Source organism: Mauremys mutica, chromosome 11 (genome assembly GCF_020497125.1).
Source record: "Mauremys mutica isolate MM-2020 ecotype Southern chromosome 11, ASM2049712v1, whole genome shotgun sequence".
Taxonomy (NCBI): domain Eukaryota; kingdom Metazoa; phylum Chordata; order Testudines; family Geoemydidae; genus Mauremys; species Mauremys mutica.
This window is the reverse complement of record NC_059082.1, coordinates 33,242,713-33,266,212: the sequence shown is the minus strand read 5'-3', so window position 1 is coordinate 33,266,212 and position 23,500 is coordinate 33,242,713. Positions and strand designations below refer to the sequence as shown.

Below are 23,500 nucleotides of genomic sequence, written 5' to 3'. Positions count from 1 at the left end.
CATACACAGTATTGTGCCAGGCTGTGTCTGTATTGTAAATAAAGATCTATCTACAGATGTTTTTCACAGGTGGTCATATACCACAGTAGTGAAAGTGGTGCAAAATGGGTAGATTAGATAGCCTACATAAGATATATAGGGACTGTAATGGCAAACAGTGGCTGACTTATGATTCAACTGTGATGAAAACGAAGATAGCAATATTTTGGACTTTATTCCAACAAGATGGAATGTAAACATTTTCTACTAGTTCCCCCTTCCCTTCAGAAAAAATAATAGCATTAAAGCTTTTATCTAGTTGTGTGTGCTGTATGCTTGAATCGACTCTTTTTAAAAGGTACTGATGGAGTGCTAAGACAAATAGGCCCAAACATGAAATCTGGTGGAAGAGAGAGAGGTTTGAGTACAGATCTCCAGATCTGAAACCAGGGAATGGGGCCTATAATGCAATGTTAGGCCCAGGTGGAATCCTTCTGAAAATCCCACCCCACGTGTCTTACTACCCAATATTTCCAGTGACAATGGGACAGAGACTGTCTTCCTACATGTTGGACAAACAGATGGTTGACAAGACTGAAGTACAGTAAACAGAATTTCCCTGTCTAGGAAAATATTTACTGTATTCCTTTTAAATGATCTCAGAAATGTTTCAGAGAAAACACCCCTACTACCAGAAGGTTGTAACCCTATTTTCTATTTGACTGCACAAGAGAAGACTCAGACTTGGGGATAACTGCAGCTGCATTATAGCAACTGGGTGGACTACTGTCTTTGGTTACTGTACCCCATTTCCCTCCCCTATTTTAAAGTGCAAGAGAATACTTAATGTTGACAACACTGTGCATTCAGAGTTTAGAGGTCTAAAAACTGCAGACCTCCTCTGGTTCAGCTGTAACTGCTGCCATTCGGCCCTGGAGAGCCAAATGCCCATAGTCATTGGTCATTTGTGATGCAAGTCCTCCCAACTCCTCCGGGTTAGTAACCGACTTAGTCATCTGAAAAAAGAAAACAAGCAATAAAACAATGACAGGCATAAAACCAGCTTGTTAATACTCTACATTGCCTAGAAGCACACAAGTATGCTTTCGCAGCACCGGTGATAGGGTACCTGCTGCTGTCTTAGCAATTCAGTGTCTAGCTAGAATTCTATGAGCCGAAAAGACAAGCAAACATGCTTTATTAGAACCACAGTAACTAGGCACCCACAGAACACAAAGTAACTGAGGGGCAGTTAGAAATGGAAATTCACTCCTCAGTAGACGACTGCAAAAGCACTCAATACTCTCAGCTTAGTAGGTGAATTTGGGGAGGAGTAGAAGGGGGGGGGGAAGAGTGCTTCACACTGCACAACAGCCGCCCCCTCCGTTTGGCACTGATGGGCTAAGCAACCCACTCTCTTCTAGACCCTCCTCAGCCCCACTGAGGGTCACCATGATGTGGAGTGGACGGATCTTAAGTGGCTCCTAAGACTCTCAGAACATGCAAGACCTCTGGGGCAAGCAGGAAATGGCTGGAAATGTACAAAATGAAGAGTTTCTGATTTGGGAGCACAAAAAGTGAAACTTTTCCTGGAGTATCTGCCAATTCTGTGAAGGTGACATTGTTCCATTTCTGCTTGTGAAAACAGGAGAAAGGACTGACATTCCAGCCTTTGGATAAAACCATAAACTGGCCTTAGACAAATTCCTAATGTGCATGGAGAAGAGTTAACTGCTATCTGTTGAAATGACAACTCACTACAGTACCTGCAAAGATTCTCCCTCTCTCTCTCTTTTTTTTTTTGCACAGCTATGTAGGGTTTTTTTTGGTAGCGTGCAATAATATTATCCTTATATTTAAAAAAGGTAGAGTATTCTTTACTAACGGATTAATACAGTTCATTATATTAACCATTAGTATGAATCATCAGAATCAAGAAAGGACCTAATTAGCCAAAGATCCCGCCCCACTTCATTTTATGCCCAAGTGAATCACATCACCGGGAATTCTGTGAGAGAAAACAAGAATTTGACCATTGCTCATTTCATGAATTTAACAATTGTCTTGCAAGGTTTGATCTCAATTAAGGGATAAAGTTAAAGAATAATTAAATATCACACCCCAAAGGGCTAATGTAGGTCAGCAAGAAACTTATGATAGGACAAGATTCCAGTGATTTAAGGGGTTGATTAAAGCTGTTTCAATACATACCTTTATTTGTTTCTCATAAAAAGTAAGCCTCATGAGAAGTACTTGACATCACATTCCACTAATATATACATCTCATGCCAAAAAACCATTAACAAAGACTTCCAAATTTGATGCCTTTTCCCATTACAGTAGGAGGAATATAGCCACTCAACTTTTAAATTGTAAAACTGGCTAGACAAGTCTGTTTAAAACCAGCTGTGGTGTGTTAACAGACTGCTTCACCATCAAATTAATGAAATGAATTGGTTGGTCTTAGTTTAGCCTCTAGTGGAAAGAAATCCTCCGCCATGAAATGTTCTGGCACAGTCAAACCATTGTTTCAAGACAGGTTCAAGTAACAGAACAGCTCAAGTATTATTCTCTTGATGGGGGTATAAATCATATCAACGTCTACAACAGTCTAAATCAGCTGGGCCCAAAACAGATCAATAATGACATGGTGGACAGAGTTTTGTACTACTGCTATTCCTAACGTCATTCTCTCCCCAGTAATCAGCATAACTTCCTTTTTCCTTCACTTCACTTGTTCCCGAACGCTGTATTTCTACCCCATTCCCTCCACCCTCTTCCTCATGGAGGCATCTCTTTTGGTTACTGTCAAGTTCTAGCACAGGCCTCCTAAGGTGTTCTCTCCTGTTTTCACAGCTTGTTCTTTTGGGCAGCAAAGTAAAGAGAATAGCATATACTCTTTAAAGCCCTGTACTTTGAGTTAGCCAGAGAGAGATGCAGCAGAATGACTCTGCTGGTAGTGCACTTCTGTCCATCATACAATCAGGTTCCAATGAAGAAGTCCAGGAAATGGTGGCAACACCCTTATTTTGCCTACCCACAAAACAGATCAACTGGAAGTCGATGTCACAAAGAAAAGGCTCCAGTCGGAATTGGTTCAAGATTAACACTGTACAGCTGTTTCAATTTCTTACACATACTCGATAGCTGTTACCCAGCTATTTTATAGAACTTTTGCTAGTTTCTCTTACCATTTCCTGTGCTGTTACAGCAATGGCTTTAGAATATTTCACTACCGTAGTTTGATAATCAACAAATGTTCCCTTTGGATCTGGAGGTGTGCCCTCATCCAGCTGTGGAGAGAGGGGAAAACATGAAAGCAATGGCAGGCACGAAGGACACACATATTACTAAACTTTTCAGTCTAGTACTGCAATTGCACGACACAGAGTTAAATACAAAATGAGCTCAAATGTACAGTAAAGCTTCGTAGCTTACATCACTAATTTCATGTCATTTGTATAGAATATGCAGTTGAGTGCCCACATATTCAGCAAGTCCTGACTTTCTTCCCAAGTTCACTTTTTCTTTTTTCTTTTAGTTTCCCTGACCTGCAGCCCATTAGATCTAAAAATGAATGTACAATGATCACAAGACAGATCTTTCACCCTATTAGTCTCTGTAACATTCCTTTAGGCCATGCCTTAAAACTTTCCATTCTGCATACCACTCAGGCACCAAAATGCCAGAGACTGAGTAAAATTAAACATGAAGCCTAGTATAAATAAGACTGTTTAAATTTTTTTTTGTTAGCAAGAGATGATGGAAAATGTATTTGCTTAATAAGTTAAACTTCCCCTACCTTCCTTTTGAGACTAGCATACTCCCAGTTTACTAGTTATGTTTTTCTCAGAGAGACTTGCTAATTATCTTAGGTAAAGACCCTTCAGACATGGCTTCCTCCACTGTGTTCCTCAAGTTCATCTCATTTTCCCCGCCATGAACTAAAACCAGACTAGCTTGTTTTAGAAGACAACATGACTGAAAATATTGCCCAGGATTTATAGGACTACTATATATACTAAAAAATGCATTTTTGCCACAAAAGGTAGTTCCCTAGACAAGAAAATAAAGATTACAGTTTTGAGACACTCCCCTTCGAGGGAAGATAATTGCTAACCCATCCTTCTGATTTCTCTTCCTAGAAAGCCCCACATACTTGGTTGCTATGCAACAGCTTTCAACTTGTTATTTTGGCAAACTCCTCTAAATATGGATATGCAACCAGAGTGTCATTCAAGAAAAACTGGGGGGGGGGGGGGAGGGAGATGTTTTAGAATAAAGAACATTATATGGGATATTATATCCTGAAAAGTTGAACGTGTGTGAGTGAGCACGCAAGAAGTGAAAAACATAATGGAAGACAGTCTGATGAAAAGCCTGGCTGAGGGGAAGGGAAATAACTGCCCATTTTTCCCCATAGCAAATGACCACCGACATATTAGTTAGGTTTTGTTTTCTCTTTGACCTTCATGTACTTCATTCAAGTGTAAGCTTCAATTCTTTGAGGTTGGTTCAAAAAGAACAAGCGAATGAGGAATCTGAATGAAGCGTTAATCATGGATAAAGTTCCTAGGGAAGTTACTCCTAATCTCAAAATCCTGAAATGGCAGAGTTTTGTACCAGCAATGTTTACCACATTCAACCTGACCTCAGAACCGACTCCTAGTTGTGAAGAGTCTTCCAAGAGGGGAAAAACATATTAAATTGGGGGAGGGGGGCAACTTTCATAAGAGAAGACTTGATACAAACCCTGGCAGATAGAAAGGAAGTTCTTAGCACACAGAGATAAAAATGATCAAAGCAAAAACTGAAAATTACAGGCTGCTAACTTCATTTAAAGTAGATGCAGTCTAAAATGACTCTCCTCTATGCAATTAAATCAAGCAGCCCAGCACTATGTCTCCAGCCAACTGAGGTACTGGGACCATGCCATCAACCAGTACACAGAGACACCTGAAAACAATTATTTCCTCTTTAGAGCACTCTTTCTTGTTTCTTTGCATATCAGAAATGTTTCTATCACTTGTCATTTCAGGAACTTGTTATGTATATTGTTATCTTTATCAAATAAGACAAAACAAGTCCTAGTCTAAGACTGTTGTCAGAAGGGAGAGTCACTTAATGAGGAAAAAAACCTATGTTGTAATGCTAAACCACTACTACTCCAATGCTCATTTACAAGGCGGTTTAACTCATTTGCAAGACCAAATAACCGAAATTTCTAATTTTTGATTGTTTTCTTAAATACCGACACACCACTCAATGGAATAGATCTCCAAAATAATCCTATCCCACCAGTGCTAACAAAAGGGAATGATTTTGTGTCTATTGAAAATACAAGTTCCATCATGTGCATCAGTACTATTTTTCAATTAATGCTAACTGTCTCCTAGTTTTATGATTTCATATGGTAGGGTTTGTTGTGATTGCTGGACCAACAACCCTAACCTCAACTGTAAAAAGCATGTGAAAGTTTGTAAGACATTACAATAACCATGGAAAACTGGTCATGTTGTTTACAATAATGAATGTTTTAAACAGGTGCAAGAGAATGAAACAGAGAAACTGGATTAATCTAAACAAAAAAGGCCATGTCAATATAATCCAATTATACTTGTTAAAAACAGATGATGTGGAGCTGGAAGTTAATGTAACAAAATGAGTGAGACAGATATTAGGTCTAATTGGTGGATAAAATAATGAGGTGGATGAACTATGCCGCCCACTTTTTCCCTTTTCTGAGTTATTAAAACGAGACTTTGAAAAAAACATTCTCTCTCTCTCATCCGCAGCCCATTTTGCATCCCAGCTCATCTTGTCTCATCGCATCTTCCCTGATCCCCAGACAGAAGGAGTAAACCAGACTGAAGGACTTTCTTCCACAAGGAAGGCAGGCTGGCCTTGCTCTTGTTTAAGTAACTTTGTTTTCACCCGTGAGTGCTGAAAATCATCATCATATCATGATATCCAGTCCTCAGCCCACTCAGGGGAATATCTAATTACCAGCACTGCAAAGCCACATAGGATCCTGTATTGCATCCCCTTGTTGTGTTATTTGCTGTCCCACTATTTTGCACTCTCCTGGCTTTGCATCAAATCCTGAAGTCAATCATACTGCATTCAACCAAACCTGTCTTGTCTAAAGAGAAAGGATGCCACCAAATGATGGCCCTGATCAGATTGTAACTAACCAGGGTCCAAGCAGCAGGTGTCATGGTTGACTTGCCAGCCAAAGCATCCACTCGTAACTAATCAGTGTTCAAGAAACATCAATCAAAGCCTATTTCCCCCCTCTTTTCTATACTGTCACTCATTCACCTTGTATCTGTTTGTTAAAAACAAGATAAGTGAATGCTCTTCAGATCAGGACTGAGAATAAAATTAACCTTTTCCTTTTCATCAAAGAACCTTTTCCTTTTCATCTCTGAAAATAAGAGACACTGATATTTTGACTCCAAAAGGAGAGAGAGGCTTTGATAAGGTCTGATTAAGTTTGTTTGCATAATCACGCAAACACAGTTTCAATACAAAATGCTTATTTTTCTTTCTTCTGTTCAATCAATAAACTTTCAATTTGAATGAATGCTTTTTGGGTGTTTGCCATGTAACTGAGTAAAAGCAAGGGTTTTGTTTAAAATTCATGCCCAACCCACCTCTTACTGTTTAATGCAGGATAGTGAAAGAATTTAGAAACACTTTTAACTCTTCAGGCCTTTATGATCAATATCAAACAACATGTTCCATCAGCACAGAAAGCTGAACTGACTTAGCACTGGCCATTTAAGGAACATTTAGCATCTGGCTCTCTGAACTACTTCAGCGGTATAATGGAACATACATTAAATGTTAAGCAATTGTTGCCAGTATCATCTAGGATAACCATTAATCTTCTTCCTTGTAATTTGGGGTTGCTAGGTACCAAATACTCACCTTGCTCATGGCCTCAGCTATTGAGTCTACCATACCTCCAACCATGCCCACTTCACTGGCAGCTTCATTCAGTGTAACCATTATATCATCCACTGCCTCCTTCATCAGCTGAGCAGCCTCTGTGATTGCATCATGAGTGTGAGATGCCTGTACAGGGGAGAGTAAGAGAGGAGATTAAGAACTCATCTGTGCAGGAGTAGTCATTTGGTCTGAAAATAATGCCTACAGGAAGGAATTTTCCTCCAGGGCAGATTGGCAAAGGCCCTGGAGGTTTTTCGCCTTCCTCTGCAGCAGGGGGCATGGGTCACTTGCTGGAGGATTCTCTGCAGCTTGAGGTCTTCAAACCACAATCTGAGGACTTCAATAACTCAGACATAGGTTAGGGGTTTGTTACAGGAGTGGGTGGGTGAGATTCTGTGGCCTGCATTGTGCAGGAGGTCAGACTAGATGATCATAATGGTCCCTTCTGACCTTAAAGTCTATGAGTCTATTATGGCAGCGCCTTGTGGTGGTTTTAACCATGCCTCTTTGAAAATCTCATTTCAAGCGAAACAGGAAAGAGACTGATTCACGATACATATCAATCTCATATGAACGAGAATGCCTCTTTAAACAAGAGCATGCCTCACTCACCCAATATACCCAAAATTCAGAGTAGTTTAAAACAGAACCAGCCCTTTTCCATGACAACAGATTAAGGAAAACAATCACCATGTAAATGCAGTGGAAATAAAGCTAAAGAATGGCAACAGATCATTCCAGTTTTAAACCGGTTCAGAAAAGGCCTGGTCATAAATGGTAGCTGTATGGGTCAAACATGCTTAATCTTTACTGATTATGTACCTGAGAAAAGCAATGGAGACCACTCAGCAGGGATAATTTTAAACATTTAGGACACTGAAAACTGCATTGCTAAGGTCTCTGCCAGAAAGGAAGTAGGGCACCTAGTCTTTCAATACAGCCTGTTTACACCACTCAACTTGAAAATCAGATTAAAGCATAAGCAGAAAGAAAAAACATTTTGCACATACTGGGTTTGGAAAGCATCCCACACATGTGCAATTACCAAAGCACTAGGTAGGAATTAAGACTCTTGAGAAATTCTTCCATAGCCATCTTTCTTGACACAGGTAATTAATCCAGAGTTCTGTAATCAAAAAACCCTCAGCTCATATGATTAGGGTCTACATCAACAAGCTCGTTTGCTATTCAATTGAACCATATAATCAGTGAAAACAGAAAATCCAGGTAGAAACACATTTTTGTTTTTACACAAAGAACACAAGAAAATAAGAGATGCTACGGGAAGGAGAACACGCTCTCCTTTAATGTGGGCATTTCTAAATTTCATTTTTCTATAGAATCTCCAGCGCAGAGCAGGATTACATGCTTTTCAGTCACTTATAAATTGAAGAGAACAGGAAGTTTTAAGGCAAGACTTAAACAACGGAAGTGACTCTGGGTCAGATTTTGCTCAGTTACATTTATTATCATTGTGATATCAGACTGGCCCACAGTGTTTCACTTGTTTCAGATGGGTAAATATTTAGCATGTGTGTAATATTTTCCACCTTTAAGTATTGCTGAAGCACTGACTACATTAATCCTCTCAATATCCTGCAAGGGAGGCATTACCCCAGTTTTAGAAGTGAAGCAGAGAGATGAAGTAACTTGCCCTGCATCACAGTGGTAAGAGCAAGAACAATCAAGAGTTCTTAGCTTCCGGGGTTCCTAAGACTACACCTCAAACATTTTAGCTAAAAATGATCACAACAAGAGCCATCCACCAGTGCAGAGATAAATGGAAGAACCTAGAACTAGTGAGTGTAGAGTGAGAGGATGAGCAATAAATAGCTGTGTTTGAGTTGAGAGAGAAAGTGGAGACATACATGGTAACTTAAAACACAATTTAACATTGCCCTCCTACTTTTCAGAGATGGCTAGGGAGACACTAAAAATCAATGAGGAATTTGAATTTAGTACCAATACAATCCTACAGGGAGATGTACAGTCAAGGGTGATGTGGGAAAGAATAAAGGCCAGAGCCAAAGATCACTCCAAGGTTTCTGGCCTTGGGAGCTAATTTAGATGTTTGAGGTAAGTGAGTGAGAGAGAGAGCGTGCAACACACACAAAAACACACACAAAATCTTTTACCAAGGAGAAATTCAGTGAGAGTTTAAGTTATAGCCAGGAGTTGATAGAGTGAAGACAGCCAAGATAAAGCCAAGCCTTAAGCTAGCAACAAGGTGACCTAGAGGGCTAAAAGAAATATAGAAGAGAGCTGGGGATAAGGCCTGGAGCACTCCCCACACCCTGGAAGTTGTAATGCTTCAACCAAAGGTGGAAGATGAGCGGTTAAAAGGGGAGGTTTCAAACCAAGAGAGGGAGGGAAGGGGACAAAAATGATTCCTTGCTCAAGGTACCCAAGGTTTATAGTATAGGCCACATTGAAGTCAAGTAGAGTTGATGAAGAGGACCCAATACACTTTAAATTATGTTGGTTCAAAACACCTAAGGTAATAGTCAGGGCAGGACAGGCAAAAGAAACATTTCAGAAAAACTCCTTACTAACCTCATTCTTCAACACTGTTGGATCATCTACTGCAGGGGTCTCAACCTCGCGGCACGCGGAGTTATTTCCTGCGGCCTGCCATAGGTGCCGGGGCTGGAGCACCCACAGGGAAAATTAGTGGGTGCTCTGCACACACTGGCAGCCAAGCTCCCCTCCCCCACCTCCTCCCAGCGTGCGCGTCCATGCTCCTCCACCTACCTCCCAGTGCTTCCAGCTTCCTGCTGCCAATCAGCTGTTTGGCAGCGCTTAGGACTTTCCATGAGGGAGTGGGGAGGAGCGGGGACGCAGCATGCTCAGGGGAAGAGGCGGAGAAGAGGCAGGGCTGGGGCAGGGATTTGGGGAAAGGGTTGGAATAAGGGCAGGGAGGGGGCGGAGACTTTGGGGAAGGAGTTGGAATGGGGGTAGGAAGAGGCGTGGGTGGGGCGGGGCATCATGGAAGTGGTGGAGTGGGGGTTTTGCAGTCTGTTACCAACCAATTTTGAAGTTCTCAGCTATTTTGACATGTACAACTACAGAAAGGCGTGTATCTTTGCTGTGCCAAGCGTACTAGACCATTGTGATATCAGAGATAACTCAACCAATCACCACCCTTACTCAATAGCTAATTTGCATGCTACAATTTCATTGGTTGTATGAGGGAAACGTCACAGACGGTGGATTACTTGGCCCGACTGCCACACTCTTGTGCCTAGCTGCCACCTCACATATCAGCACAACCACCTACACAACAACTCAACCAGCAAGTCCAAATACAGATAGCCCCTCACCCCAGTATACACCCCTCATTTGCTACCAACACAAATCAACCAAAATCTCCCAGCACAACACAACCCAGGCACAAATCAACACAGCTTCCCATCACACCACACATTTGCCCACCCTCACTCATGCTTACCGTAAACCTGAGTGGCTAAGTGGCAAGTCCTTTGCTAGTAAGCGTATACTGGGCTACTGTGACAACGCAATAAAAGTCAGTAGAAAAATCACTGTAAGATGCTATACAATTTAAGGGTGTAGAAAAAAAGGTACATATTATATGAAAAACAGTACATGACCCTGTAATTAAAAGATTACATGATAACACATAGTCTCAAAGGGGCAGAGAAAAAGTTGTGTGTGCAACCCTAATTTTGGCACGTGTGCTTAACTGTGCAGCCTTAACAGTCTCTTAGTGTAGTTTTTTGTACGGAATGTGGTACAATTTGCAGGCAACACTGAGAATGGTTTCATCTCAGGATATCAAACCTAATATTGATGCTCTGGTTGATGCAAAACACTGCCAGCTAAATGGCCAAAAATGAAATGACTGTCAAAATGAGCACTGATTTTTCGCATTACAGTTTTAAAAAAGTGAATACATTGACTTTTAATAGCATACTATATTACTCTTCATTTTTTTCATTTTTTACTATATTTTTGTATCGTTGTATGAAAAAGTTTCAGTGATGCGGCACTCAGGCCAATGTACTAGTCCTCATGTGGCCCTCGTGGTGATTTGAGTTTGAGATCCCTGATCTACTGCTTTCAAAAATGTGACTGACAAATGAAGAAAATGAGAGCAATTCACTATTAGGTTTAATAAAGGTATGTTATAACAGTTCAGCATGTTCTAGAAACAGTATTAACTAGGTTGAATGTGCTTTGGACCAGATTATTGTTAGAACTCAAAAAAGACTCAAAATGTGAACTACAAAAAAGGGACTACAACTCCCTGATCAGCTACTTTGACCAGCTCTACTTAATATAGTGTAGCAGATGAGTAATTCACACAACCCATCGCTATTATAAACAGCTTAATGTATATGCTTGTGATGAGGCATAGCAACATGCCTGTTGATCTACTGCTAATACAGGGACCAAAGGGAATGAGCTAGTCCTTCTTGGCCATGCAATTCTTTCAGCTGAATCCACATTATTTTTTCTTCTCTTCAGTTTGAGATATTTTCCAGAGACCTGTACACCTTGAATTTTCAACTCTCCCAACCCAAACATACGAGCTGAAGCTGGCAGAAATACCAATATCTCCTTACAAAGCACGCATAAATGAACTGTGCTCTCATCTCCTCTTCATGCACGCTCTTAACTCCTGGGAAAGCTAATGGCACTGGTAAAAATGTTTCAAGGGAAAATATAGCCCTCCACTTCCCCCAAACAGCCCAAAGATAATGAAGCAATTTCTTTTACATAAAGGGAATAAGGTGACAAAGTTTGATTTTTGAACGCAAGCAGCATAGCTCAGATGATTTGGTTAAGACCAGTGAGGAGCTTCATGCATATGTAGTTCAGCCTTCAACCTCCACCATTTCCCTTTGCATTTTTGCTGGTATCATCTTCCTTCCTGTGCTTCAGCTATATTTAGGCAAACCTTCAGTGACAGATACAACATCTAGGTACTGTGCACACTGAAGAGATTTTGCATCTTGTAGGGATATAAAACAACTAAAAATATATAAAATGTAAAGCTGGAAGCTCTGCTTGGTTTGAATGAATCATCAGGCAGCAGTTCCTTATTTATTACATTTGTTCCTCCTGTGTGTTTCATTTCAGTGACGCAACAAGCTTCAGAAAAGTTTTCCTTGTCAGGCATCTTCAGAACAGATGGAACCATCTTTGTTCACTCTACTATACAAACGTAACCTGAGCAGCCAAGCGCAGGCAGCAGAAAGGATAAACAATGGCTGCACTGGTCAGAAGTCTTTTCCAGGATACACAGTAGACTTGTGTGTGTGTGGCAAAGTGAAGCATAAAAGCCTATGTATGCAAGTATTGGCTCACCTGGAGGCATTGCATGGGATATGCTCAAGCTAATGCAGTATTTTTTTAAGCATTAAGTTCTAAATTAACTCTTGCAGGAGTCCTTAAATATCAGCGCTGATGTTCCTTGGTATTGTCAACAATCGAGGATACAGCATTTGTATTTGCCTATCATCTCTGCCCTATATCCTAGGTCTGTGATACTGCATTATTTGATGTCAATAATGATGCCCAATTTATTAATCGAGAAGTGGAGGACGGGAATGAAGGAAGTCAGTGTTTACTGAACAAGGTGAGGCAACAGGCAATCAGAGCAAGCCCAGCAGAAGAAACAAGTCAACAGGCAATTACGCTCACTACCAAATTTTAGAACACACTGTGGGATTTAGATAACATAAGCTGAAACATACAATCACCATCCGATTTATTTAAATACCATACGGTTGTTGCACTTTTTTTTTTTTGAAGTACTATGAGCAATTCAGATTGCATGAATGTGGAGTGAGTGCAGATGGGACAAAAGTGTTAGGATTAAACTGTGCAACTGCAGTTGCTCTGAAAGAAGAGCTGGTAGCAGACAAACCTGAGGACACCAACTGGACTCAGTCAACTTCTGAAGTCTCACTGAGAAAACATTCTGAGAGGCGTGCTCAAGAGCCTAAAACTCAACAGTGCAAGGAAAGAAGACTTATATGTGGACAGAATGGCTCCATGGAATGGGAATGCCATAGGGAGCTCTCACCTCAATGCCTTTGTTCAGAGTCCAGCTCAGATTGGAAATGGCCAGAAGTTAACATTCAAGAGATATTTAGATGCCTCCATTAACTCATTCTGCAGGTCTCAATGCCCTTTTGTGGATTCATCCAGAAAGGGTCACCTGACAGACAAAGGTAGGTGCCATTGCTTCCAACAGACAATGGGTATTAGCAAACCCAAGGCCCATCCTATTCTGCACTACACTGGAAGAACCCCCCTACACCACCACCACCATTGCTCAGCCCAAAAGGCAAGTATCTGTGGAGGCTAGTGCCCACCATGAAGTAACACTGGTCCCATGTCATTTGAGAGGTCTTTCTGAAGTATGATACTCCTGAGGGAATTCCGCGCCAAAAAAATAAAAATTATGCACACAATATTTTAAAATTCTGCAAAATTTTATTTGTCACATAAATGTGGAGGCTCCAGCCTGGCACTGGGGAGCACAGGCCACTGGCTGCGCAGAGGTGAGAGATCACTCTGCAGCTCCCCCCCAGGACACAGACTCAGCAGTGAGGCTGCACTCAACCCTGACACAGCACAAGGACCGGGCCTGCCCCAGAAACACCCCAGGGCCCTGCCTCTCTGTGACAGGTGCACCAGGTGTGGGCAGGCAGGCTCAGCAAGGCAGGATCCAAGTGTGGAGGGGCTTAGTGGGGGGGAATCCAGGTGTGGGTTGAGAGGGTTCTGTGTGGGGCAATCTGGGTGCGGGAGGTTCAGTGGGGGATCCAGGTGGGGGGGGGGGGGAGACCTGGATGCACAGGGGCTTGTTGGAAAGTTCTGGGTGTAATGGTAATGGGATTCTGCAGGGGGGTCCACCCAGGTGAAGGTGGTTGGGGCTCAGGGAGGGGGGGGTCTGCATGTGGGGGGTTTAGTGGAGGGGGTCCAGATGCTGGGGGAGTGGGGCTCATTGGGATGGGGATCCAGGTGCAGCTGGTTGGGACTTGGTAGGGTGGAGATCCAGGTGGCTTGTTAGGGTATTCAGGTACAGGGGGAGTGGGGCTCTGGGTGCAGGGGGGAAGTGAGGCTCGCCGGGAGGGTCTGGGTATGAGGGAGTCTGGATGCACAGGGGTTGGGCAGATGGAGAAGTAGCTCCCTGTACAGTGATCCCTCCCCCTGCAGCTGAGAACCTATGGGTGCAGGAAGCACAGGGTGGGGGGAGGGAGTTTGCAGAGCTTCCAACAGCCAGGGAAGAAACCTGGGGGTAGGTCTGATGCGGCCCTGGATGCTGTGCAGGGGAAGAGAGAGTCCGGTCCTCCCCAGCCCAGCCAGGACTCCATATAAGGAACCTGAACCAGAATTCACTGAAATCAAAGAGAATCCTTCTGTTGACTTCAATGAGTTTTGGCTCAGATACAAAGGAAATCTTTTTGCACCTGACCATCTCTACATGGGTATTAGTGTGTTAGTCTAGGTGTAAAGTAGTTTTAGTTACCCAACTGCTTTCTAAATGAGATACATTGTTCTAAACCCATCAGCCCTATCACCATTTGAAAGCCTCAGAGTTCAAAAACAATTTACACGCACCAGTTAGGCAATATCTACCTGGAATACTTCCCAAACCATATGCAGAACACACCATGGAAATGCAAACCCTTCATGAGGCTGGAAAGAAGCAGCTGACCAAAGAAGGCAGCACACAACCCAAAGAACATCAGAGGCAGAAGGTAAAAATACAGGTTATTTTGGCCAAGGATATGCTCTCGCAATCAGTACCCAGGAATCTCAAAGCCAACAAGACTGGCTTTTAAGGTCTTGAGCATACTGTGCCCCATGGCCCCTCCCCCATGCATAAACTACAGGCAGTCCTCAACTTTATGATGTTCGACTTATGACCAACGGCACTTATGACACTTCTGAACTGTGTTGCAATGTAATTTTCAGGAACCAATTGTGTTGGAAGTCCGAGGACTGCCTGTACAGTAAAGAGTATTTTACTGACTATTCAAAAGGATGGGCTGAACTGACCCTGTCAGGATTCAAAAATGTGATTAAGTGTTCCAAACCTGGTGCTTGTATCTCCAAGCCATCCCTTCTCTCTGCCCTGTTAAGCCCAGAAGCACCTTCACACAACATGCATGGACTGTTTTGTTCAGGGATCTTGTTAAGCAATAAGATTTTTTTTAAATTATATTTTCAACCAAATGAGAGAGAGAAAGTACACAGTGATAATTCGTGTCCATCCTGTTTGTGTCAGCTTCTGTAAATCAGTAGTGACATGCTGTAGAATTAGTTACTCCAACACTGGAAAACTGGAGGCATTTTTTAGTTCATGTATTGAGCAAGCATTGTTATATTCTAATCACCTTTAAATTAAATGGACATTATATTTGGCTCTGTTACTATGTATTCTTTATTTCCTGATCCTTAAAAAAGTACTTAGGGTTTTTTCCAGATACTTGGGGAGCCATTTTATAATCAAGTTATTCCTTTTCTTCTAACAAAAGCATAAATGAGGCAAAATCTTTGAGTTACTCATCAGTTCAGCTAACATCTAATGTGTGAAAGACTTATTGGCTATACTTTTTTCTGGAGGTCTTAATATTCTGTTATATATTACAACAGCTTTGCAAAACTGTCAAATACCTGGAAACCCTGCACAAAATTCTATTTGCCTGTCCATGACAATTATGGTGGTAATTAAATAAATTAATGACAGTTAAAGCCAGGCTAGTATACATTAAAGATGAATGCTTAATGTATATACAAGCATTTTTCTATATCATATGTAACTAAAACTCTGTGTGCATGCTTCGAATATTATTCATAATACTTCACACAGCAGTCAGAATATAGTTTTCCCCTACTAATCTTAGCTTGCTGCTATTTTTCACAATTGAAAGGAAAAGAACAAAGACTTAAATTCTTAGGAAAACAACAAACTTGCAGAAGGGCTTATCTGCGAGTCACCATATGAGAAAATAAAATATCTGATAATTAACATACAATCCTATTGTCCACTGCTACTTTCTAGATTCCACTCTACCACTGCAGGATTCATTTCAGATGACTGTTTCTAATGACCGCTCCCATTTCATTACACACATGTACTATACCTTGGGATTTCCTCCTCCTTCTTTGGCTGCATACAGCATCTGGAGGGCAGATTCTGCTAGTGTCTTTGTCTGGTCCAGGACAGTCATCTGTTGCTGATGATCTAGCATCTTGGATGCCACACCAACTGCAGCTAAAATCAAGGGTTCAAAGTAACTCGCCAGTTGCGTAACCTAAGACAACAGAGATGATGAAAAGCTTGTGATCCAGTTTCCGAGAGGAGACAACATCCCTCTCTAAATTAACATCAAGGAGATCTCTAGCTGCTCTTTGAGCATAATTTGAATAGCACACCTTCATGATGCTTCAGATTAGCATGAAATATAGTTCATTCTAATGTCTTCCTAAGCTATTCCATCTCTTCTTCAGCTGTGAACGCTGCAATATAGCAATATAGAACTCTCAGATGTTCTCAACTTTGCGTGTGAGACTCTGACGTCAGATCCAATTGTTTTCAAAACTGACATGGAAGGATCTGTAATTAAACGCTGGAATTTCTCATTTTTGGTTGCAGACAACAGAAAAGAGTAGAATGTATTGTACCTGGAACTTCAGAAGAGATTAATTTGATCTCAGATAGACAGTCTGTAATTTTGAACCTTTCAGACAGTTACTGTCTCTATGGAGGAACAAACAAATTTCTCTGAAAGCCTCATTTAAGTCTTATCCAGAAAAAGACCTGAATGATTCAGAAACATTTTTGAAGATGTTATATTTTGCTGAAGGGCTAATATTGCCTCAGGATATAGTCTGCTGTTCTACCACAAATAAGCAGGTCTGTAAGGGAGTGAAGTGGCCACATCACATGCGTATACTCTTAAGATAGTAAGCATCAATAGATTCAAGCACATAACAAGTATAGCAGAGTGGATTAGGTAGAAACAGAGGTGGTTCTTATAAATAACATTTAAATGGAAGAATAAACAGTTTCTCAACTGACTAACAAAAACAGTTTGACAGAAGTTGTCCAATAGAGGTTAAATGGAATCAATACTTTGTATATATTTCATTGCAGTACCTCAAGACCAATTCCACTGGTGATTTATTCTGAGCTCCCTTATTCTGACTTTTTTCCTGTACTGAGAGGTTCTTCAAAACCTCATGTAGTCTCATCTTTTTCCCAAGTTACTCAATTAATTCACTGTTATGCTGCTGAAGACCTTCCACTACTGGCTGCCACACAACTCACCCAAAGCAAATAAGAACAACATAAAATGAAAATTTGACAAACTGGGGGTTGCGAGGTTATTATGTGGGGGTCACAAGCTGTCAGCCTCCACCCCCAAACCCTGCTTTGCCTCCAGCATTTATAATAGCGTTAATTTTTTTTAAAGGTGTTTTTAATTTATAAGGGGGTCGAACTCAGAGGCTTGCTGTGTGAAAGGGATGACCAATACAAAAGTTTGAGAACCAATACAACATGAATGGTCTTGGTTCCACGCTAGAAGTAATCCAGAAGGAGCAGGCTTTAAATCTCCTAAAAGATTAAAATATTCTGAGGCCAGTCTGACCTCCTCTGAAACAGAGACTATAGGACTTCGCTAAATTAATTCCTGTTGAGATAGATTCTATCTTTTAGAAAAATATCCTATCTTGATTTAAAAATTGCCTGTGATGTAGAATCTATCACAGCTGTTGGCAAGGAAGTCAGTACCACCTTGGACCTGCTTACTTCAAGGTAAGACATCACAACACACATAAATAGCAATCCATTGTGCACTGCTGAAACAACATGTAGAATATAGCACAGTTCTGCAGTCCTTTCCAGAAATGGAAAGACATTAAAGTGAAAGAACTTCTCAGAAGAGCTATAAAAATGATTAAGTTTCTGCAATGACTGGCTTAGGAGGAAAAATCTGTAGTACATAAAAACATAATGTAGCTAAAAAGATGTTTATGTCTAATTCACTAAAACATTGACTAAATGGATAATGGTCAATTAATATTGGAAGCCTGGAAACATCCAAGTAATTCCTCTTTCTTATTTTGCTTACAAAAACATAAACAAGAAACAGGATCAAACTAAAGAAAGTTAGGCCAAATATCAAGAGAGACTTCTTAAATGTGAGATCTATTTAACAGTGGCAAAGTCTTTCAAAGGAAGTGGTGGAAACCGTATCACTTTATTCATTTAAAACAGTGGACATTCCCACATAGAGAATAGCTGGTTTATTTGGTATATAAAGAACCACCATGCATGGGCAAGAGGATGGAGACGACCATTTAATATCACACATCTTTTCCATCTAGAGCAGTGATGCTCAGACTGTGGCTCTCTAATGTGTCTCCTATGGCTCTTTGGAGCACATGATATCAAAATGCTGTGATTTAAGTTATTAACCAATCAGGATTAGTATCTTATTAACCAACTGTAGTTGATAAAATACTTTGTCAGTCATTTTGCGGTGAGAATTTTATATATCTAAAAACCTAAATATTTCCCCAGTTAGACTGTTTAAGTATGAATATATAATATTTTAGTAAATGAAACAATGAATTCACTCTAGTGTGGCTCTTTTGGATAATGCCGATTGCTCCTTTAGCTCCTGAACCACTGATGTCTGAGAATCACTGATTTAGAGTCTGAATTACTCTGGTCCAAAGAAAACATTAATCTAATCGTGGTATACAAAGTTGCTATAAACCAAGACATTATTCAAAACTAAATAGACACCAGTAGACATTAAGTGTTCAGAAAATCTAGCACATGAAGACAAAAATAAAAGAAATAATTTTTGCTTCTGTCTTTCACATGTTAAATGTGTTGACATAGAAAGATTACATTTATTGTTCTCAAAATTAAATATATTTCAGAATATGGTAATAAATAATTTCTAAAACCCAGTACATATAACTTTATAAGGTGGCAATAGTTGTTTTTTATATGTTTAATATGCTAAACTAAAGCCCCAAGAGGAACAAGTGTTTTGTACACTACAACGCACATCTACTGTAGCAGTTTAGCACAACCTGAGTCCGAGCCTCTCCATAATCCTTCTGTTTTGAAGACAACATTCAGTAGCAAATCTTCACTGCAACTGCAGGCCTGAGCCATGCTCCTTTTACAGTTAAATACATTTGGCAATTTTTAAATTGATACAAGTTGTATTGGCCTTTCAGTAACTCACCCATGACTAGACTTCTAAAGGAAAATTTGGCAGGGCACCAGGAGTTTAAAAGGGGTAAGCTACTGAAGCTTGACAATCAGCTGCACAACATGTCCTTTTTACATCTTAGGTTTTTATACCGTACATCTGTACCGATATTTTAACACTGATTAGCACTGTTGAGCTTTTACTAGTAATGTCAAAGACCGATTTAACTCCTCCTCCCCTCACTGTGGATTGACATACCACCTTTTAATGATTCCACCTGCCAAGTATCTGCATATTTGATACATTAATCTAAAAATAGGCATTTTTGCAATTAAGCAAGTATTAATGCAATAGACTGAGGTCTTCAACACGTAATTAGACATTTTTAATAAGTCCTAAAACACCTAGTTATATGCTAAACAGGAAAAGCCCTCAATACCCACAGTGTTAGGGATATAAAGAAGCCGACATTTTAAAAAGCATCATTAAAATCCAAAATGAAAAGAACGCAAAGGACATTTTTTAATGAAATAATTACTTAAAAAAGCACTTAAACTTATAAAAACCCTAAACATTCAGAATTAACTCGAAAGATCAGTCCTCAATTTACCCTCATGTAGCCAGGAATTGAAGCTATTATGGTCTTGTATCGAAGTGGCCCGAGGACAGTGAGCAATCTTGCATGTCCTGTACTTTGCAATAATTAGGCAAATAGGTTCAAACAATTTTTGCCTCTGATTTAAATTTTCTGCCTTCAGGAATCCAAGATCTTTCCCCCAACCCATATTTCCCTGTACATTTTTAGTGTAATGTGAATAAGCTTACAACACACTGTAGCATCTACCATTGTCACATTACTGACACACAGACAATTCCATACACTCTAAGGAATCAGGACTTTAGAAATTACAATAAATACAGGACGAAGTACCTTGTGTCCCAGCTGAGCTGCCTCTCCCCGAGCTGCTGTTGCTATGGGATCAATAAGGTGCCCAATTTCCTGAACAACTGATGTCAACTGCTCCTGTAAAGCCTAACAAAAAGAGACATTGTCAGTTCTTTCCACAGCAATTCATTCACTGAGCCACACTATTTCACAAGATACCCTCATGCCAGCTGAACTGCAAAGAACTCTGTCAAACCACATTCAACGGTATAAAGAGCAGATGCAAACTAGTAAGTTTTATTTACATGCTTGTCCATTTCTCTACATTTATCTTCCCCTCTTGCAGAGTGCCCTGACAGAGGCTGTTTGCTGTACATAATCATGAGGTAAGGTGGAAAAAAAAGCTCCTTCCAGCTCTAGCTTGCACTGCCTGTTCCTCCATTCACTTCTAGCTCCAGTAGTAACATGACAAGTGATGCTATTGTTGCCTCTGATTTAATGACATTAGACTGCTCAGAAAAATCACCAGGACAGCTGAGCTAAACATGAATCAGCACTTTCAAGGCAACGGTGCAGCACAAAGAGGAAAAGTTTTAATTGTGGACTCCATATACATTGATATGAAAGGGAATGGAAAAATAAGTAATCTCCAAGTAGGAGATATGGACTGGTCTCCAAAATACGGTAGCGGAGACATACAGATAAAGAAGGACAGGTGTTAGAAATGCCAATACTAGAACTATTTCCCTCTAGTTCAAAGGCAGTTAATGCCTTGGTAGCCAGGATTTAGCTAACCCTGCAAAAAAAATAAGAAATAAAACAGCATCTTTATGATTTGCTTTATTTACATATTGCTTTAAAAAAGACTTGGTAGCTTGAGTAGTGCTTATTCAAACTTCTAAACACTATTCGTAAGGTGCAAAACAGGATGGACATTTTTAACAAGAGGAAAGAGGAATTAAGTTATTTAAAAAAAAACACCAAAACCCTACCCCCCAAACCCACTTTTGTGGTAAGTTTATGCACTTTTATTTCTTATGAGCCACTCCAGGAAGATGAAAGTTTTAGTGGTGTATCTAGCATTGCTGCTTAGCTTGAAAATAAACAAGCACTCACATGTGCAAATGCGAGAGGGCAAATTTGAGAGAGAAGAACTTCATACCAATTTCATTAAAATTGGAAGCAAGTGTAAAGCTGTTTTGTGTAGGAGATAGGGAGAGTGATAACATTTACTATTAATGAGGAATTTTACTTAAAATATGAAGTTTATCACTCAGAGTGCTCACTACATGCTATGAGTAATTGTTAGTAGCTTTTCTCTCATGAATATATTGAACACTTGCAATGTGGAATGCTTAGCGTGGGACTGTGCTGTCTGCTGTCCAATTTACTCTAGCAGTTGATCAATGTATGATAGCTTAGTATTAAGGCACTGTCATAAACAGATAGTTAAGGGTTAATGCCTCTTTTACCTGTAAAGGGTTAAGGAGTTCAACTAGCCTAGCTGACACCTGACCAGAGGAACCAATGGGGGAAAAGACGGTTACTCACCATTGTAACTGTTGTTCTTCGAGATGTGTTGCTCCTATCCATTCCAGTTAGGTGTGCGCGCCGCGCGTGCACGGCTCTTCGGAAGATTTTTACCCTAGCAACACTCGGTGGGTCGGCTGGGCACCCCTTGGAGTGGCGCCGCTATGGCGCAGGATATATACCCCTGCCGACCCATCCGCCCCTCAGTTCCTTCTTGCCGGCTACTCCGACAGTGGGGAAGGAGGGCGGGTCTGGAATGGATAGGAGCAACACATCTCGAAGAACAACAGTTACAACGGTGAGTAACCGTCTTTTCTTCTTCGAGTGATTGCTCCTATGCATTCCAGTTAGGTGATTCCCAAGCCTTACGTAGGCGGTGGGGTCGGAGTTAGATGTTGCAGAATGCAAAACTGCTGAGCCAAAGGCTGCATCGTCTCTGGACTCTTGGGCCAATGAGGCAAAGGTGTGGACCGAGGGCCAGGTAGTTGCACTACACATCCCCTGAAAGGGTACGTGAGCCAGGAAGGCAGCAGAGAATCCTGAGCCCTGGTGGAATGTGAAGTAAGGTGGCTCTATGGAACATGGGCCAAACCCCAGGAGGTGCGGATGCACGATGTCATTGAAGACGAAATCCTCTAGGAGGAGACAGGCATGCCCCTCGTCCGGCACGCCAGCACGACGAAGATTTGGGGGCGTTACCAAAGGGCTTTGCCCGCTCGATATAGATTGCGGATGCCCTACGGACATCTAGGGAGGGCAATTGTTGCTCTCCTTGCTATAAGCGAGGCTTCAGAAAGAAGACCGGAAGGAAGATATCCTGGATGATATGAGAGGCTGACACCACCTTTAGGGAGGAAGGCCGGACGTGGTCACAACTGCCCTTGTCCTTGAGAGACACAGTATACCGTGGGTCCATCGTGAGCGCCTGAAGCTCGGAGACTCGTCTGGCCTATGGAAAGGCCACAAGGAAAAACTGTCTTCCAGGACAGGTATGTCAGCAAGTATGTCGTCAGTGGCTCGAATGGCAATCATAAAACTGGTTAGAACCAGGTCGAAGACCCAGGTTTTGGCGGGGGCCAACTGGGGGGGTATAACGCTCCAAGCCCTTGAGGAACCTAGAAACCACAAGGTGCAAGAATACGGAGCGGCCACTCTCCGCTGGGTGGAAGGGAGAGATGGGTGCCAAGAGTGCCCTTAATGAGGACCATGCCAGGTGCTGCTGTTTGGGAGACCAGAGGTAGTCCAAGACGGACTGGATCGGGACCTTGGCGGGAGAAACATTGTGCGTTTCGCAGCAGCAGGAGAAACGCTTCCACTCTGCCAGATACGTTAATCGAGTGGAAGATTTCCTACCAACCAGGAGAATCCTGTAGAACCGAGGCAGAACAATGCAACTGGGATCAGTTTAGCCACGCAGCAGCTATGCTGTGAGGTGCAGGGATTACAAGTCTGGGTGGTGAAGCTTGCCGTGATCCCGTGTTATGGGGTCTGGGCAAAAAGGCAGGGAAATAGGGTTGGCTACCGACAGGGGTAGCAACCTGGTGTACCAGTGCTGCCTGGGTTACGCTGGAGCGATCATGATCAGGTGCGCTCTGTCCCTGCGGAGTTTTGGCAGGACCTTGTGAACCAGCGGGAACGGTGGAAAGCGTACAGCCGGTGGCTCATCCACGGCATCAGAAAACACCTCCAAGAACGAGCCCGGGGAGAGGCCTTGGAATGAGGAGAACTTCTCTCTCTTTTCGTTCTCGCGAGAGCGAAGAGGGCTATGCGGGGAAAGTCCCACTTCCGAAAAATGGAATGGAAACGTCCGGAGGAAACGACCACTTGTGAGACAGTAAGGATCTGCTGAGGCGATCCGCCAGCGGAAATGGCTGGTATACAAAGCAGACTGCTCTCAGCTTTCGGACATTGATGTGGAAGGCCAGCTCTTGAGCCGACC

The 23,500-nt window shown here is 41.6% G+C and overlaps 1 protein-coding gene across 2 annotated transcripts in view; it reads right to left on the bottom strand.

Moving 5' to 3' along the window:
- The window catches only part of TLN2 (talin 2), a 363,285-nt gene that overhangs the window by 64,049 nt on the left and 275,736 nt on the right, over window positions 1-23,500 (bottom strand). For both annotated transcript variants that reach the window (XM_044979585.1, XM_044979584.1), the window contains exons 41-45: window positions 20,077-20,178; window positions 16,053-16,223; window positions 6,913-7,059; window positions 3,171-3,272; window positions 876-995 (exon numbers count right to left, since the gene is read on the bottom strand). In XM_044979585.1, the coding sequence (XP_044835520.1) occupies window positions 876-995; window positions 3,171-3,272; window positions 6,913-7,059; window positions 16,053-16,223; window positions 20,077-20,178 (642 nt within the window). The remainder of the gene's footprint in view (window positions 1-875; window positions 996-3,170; window positions 3,273-6,912; window positions 7,060-16,052; window positions 16,224-20,076; window positions 20,179-23,500) is intronic.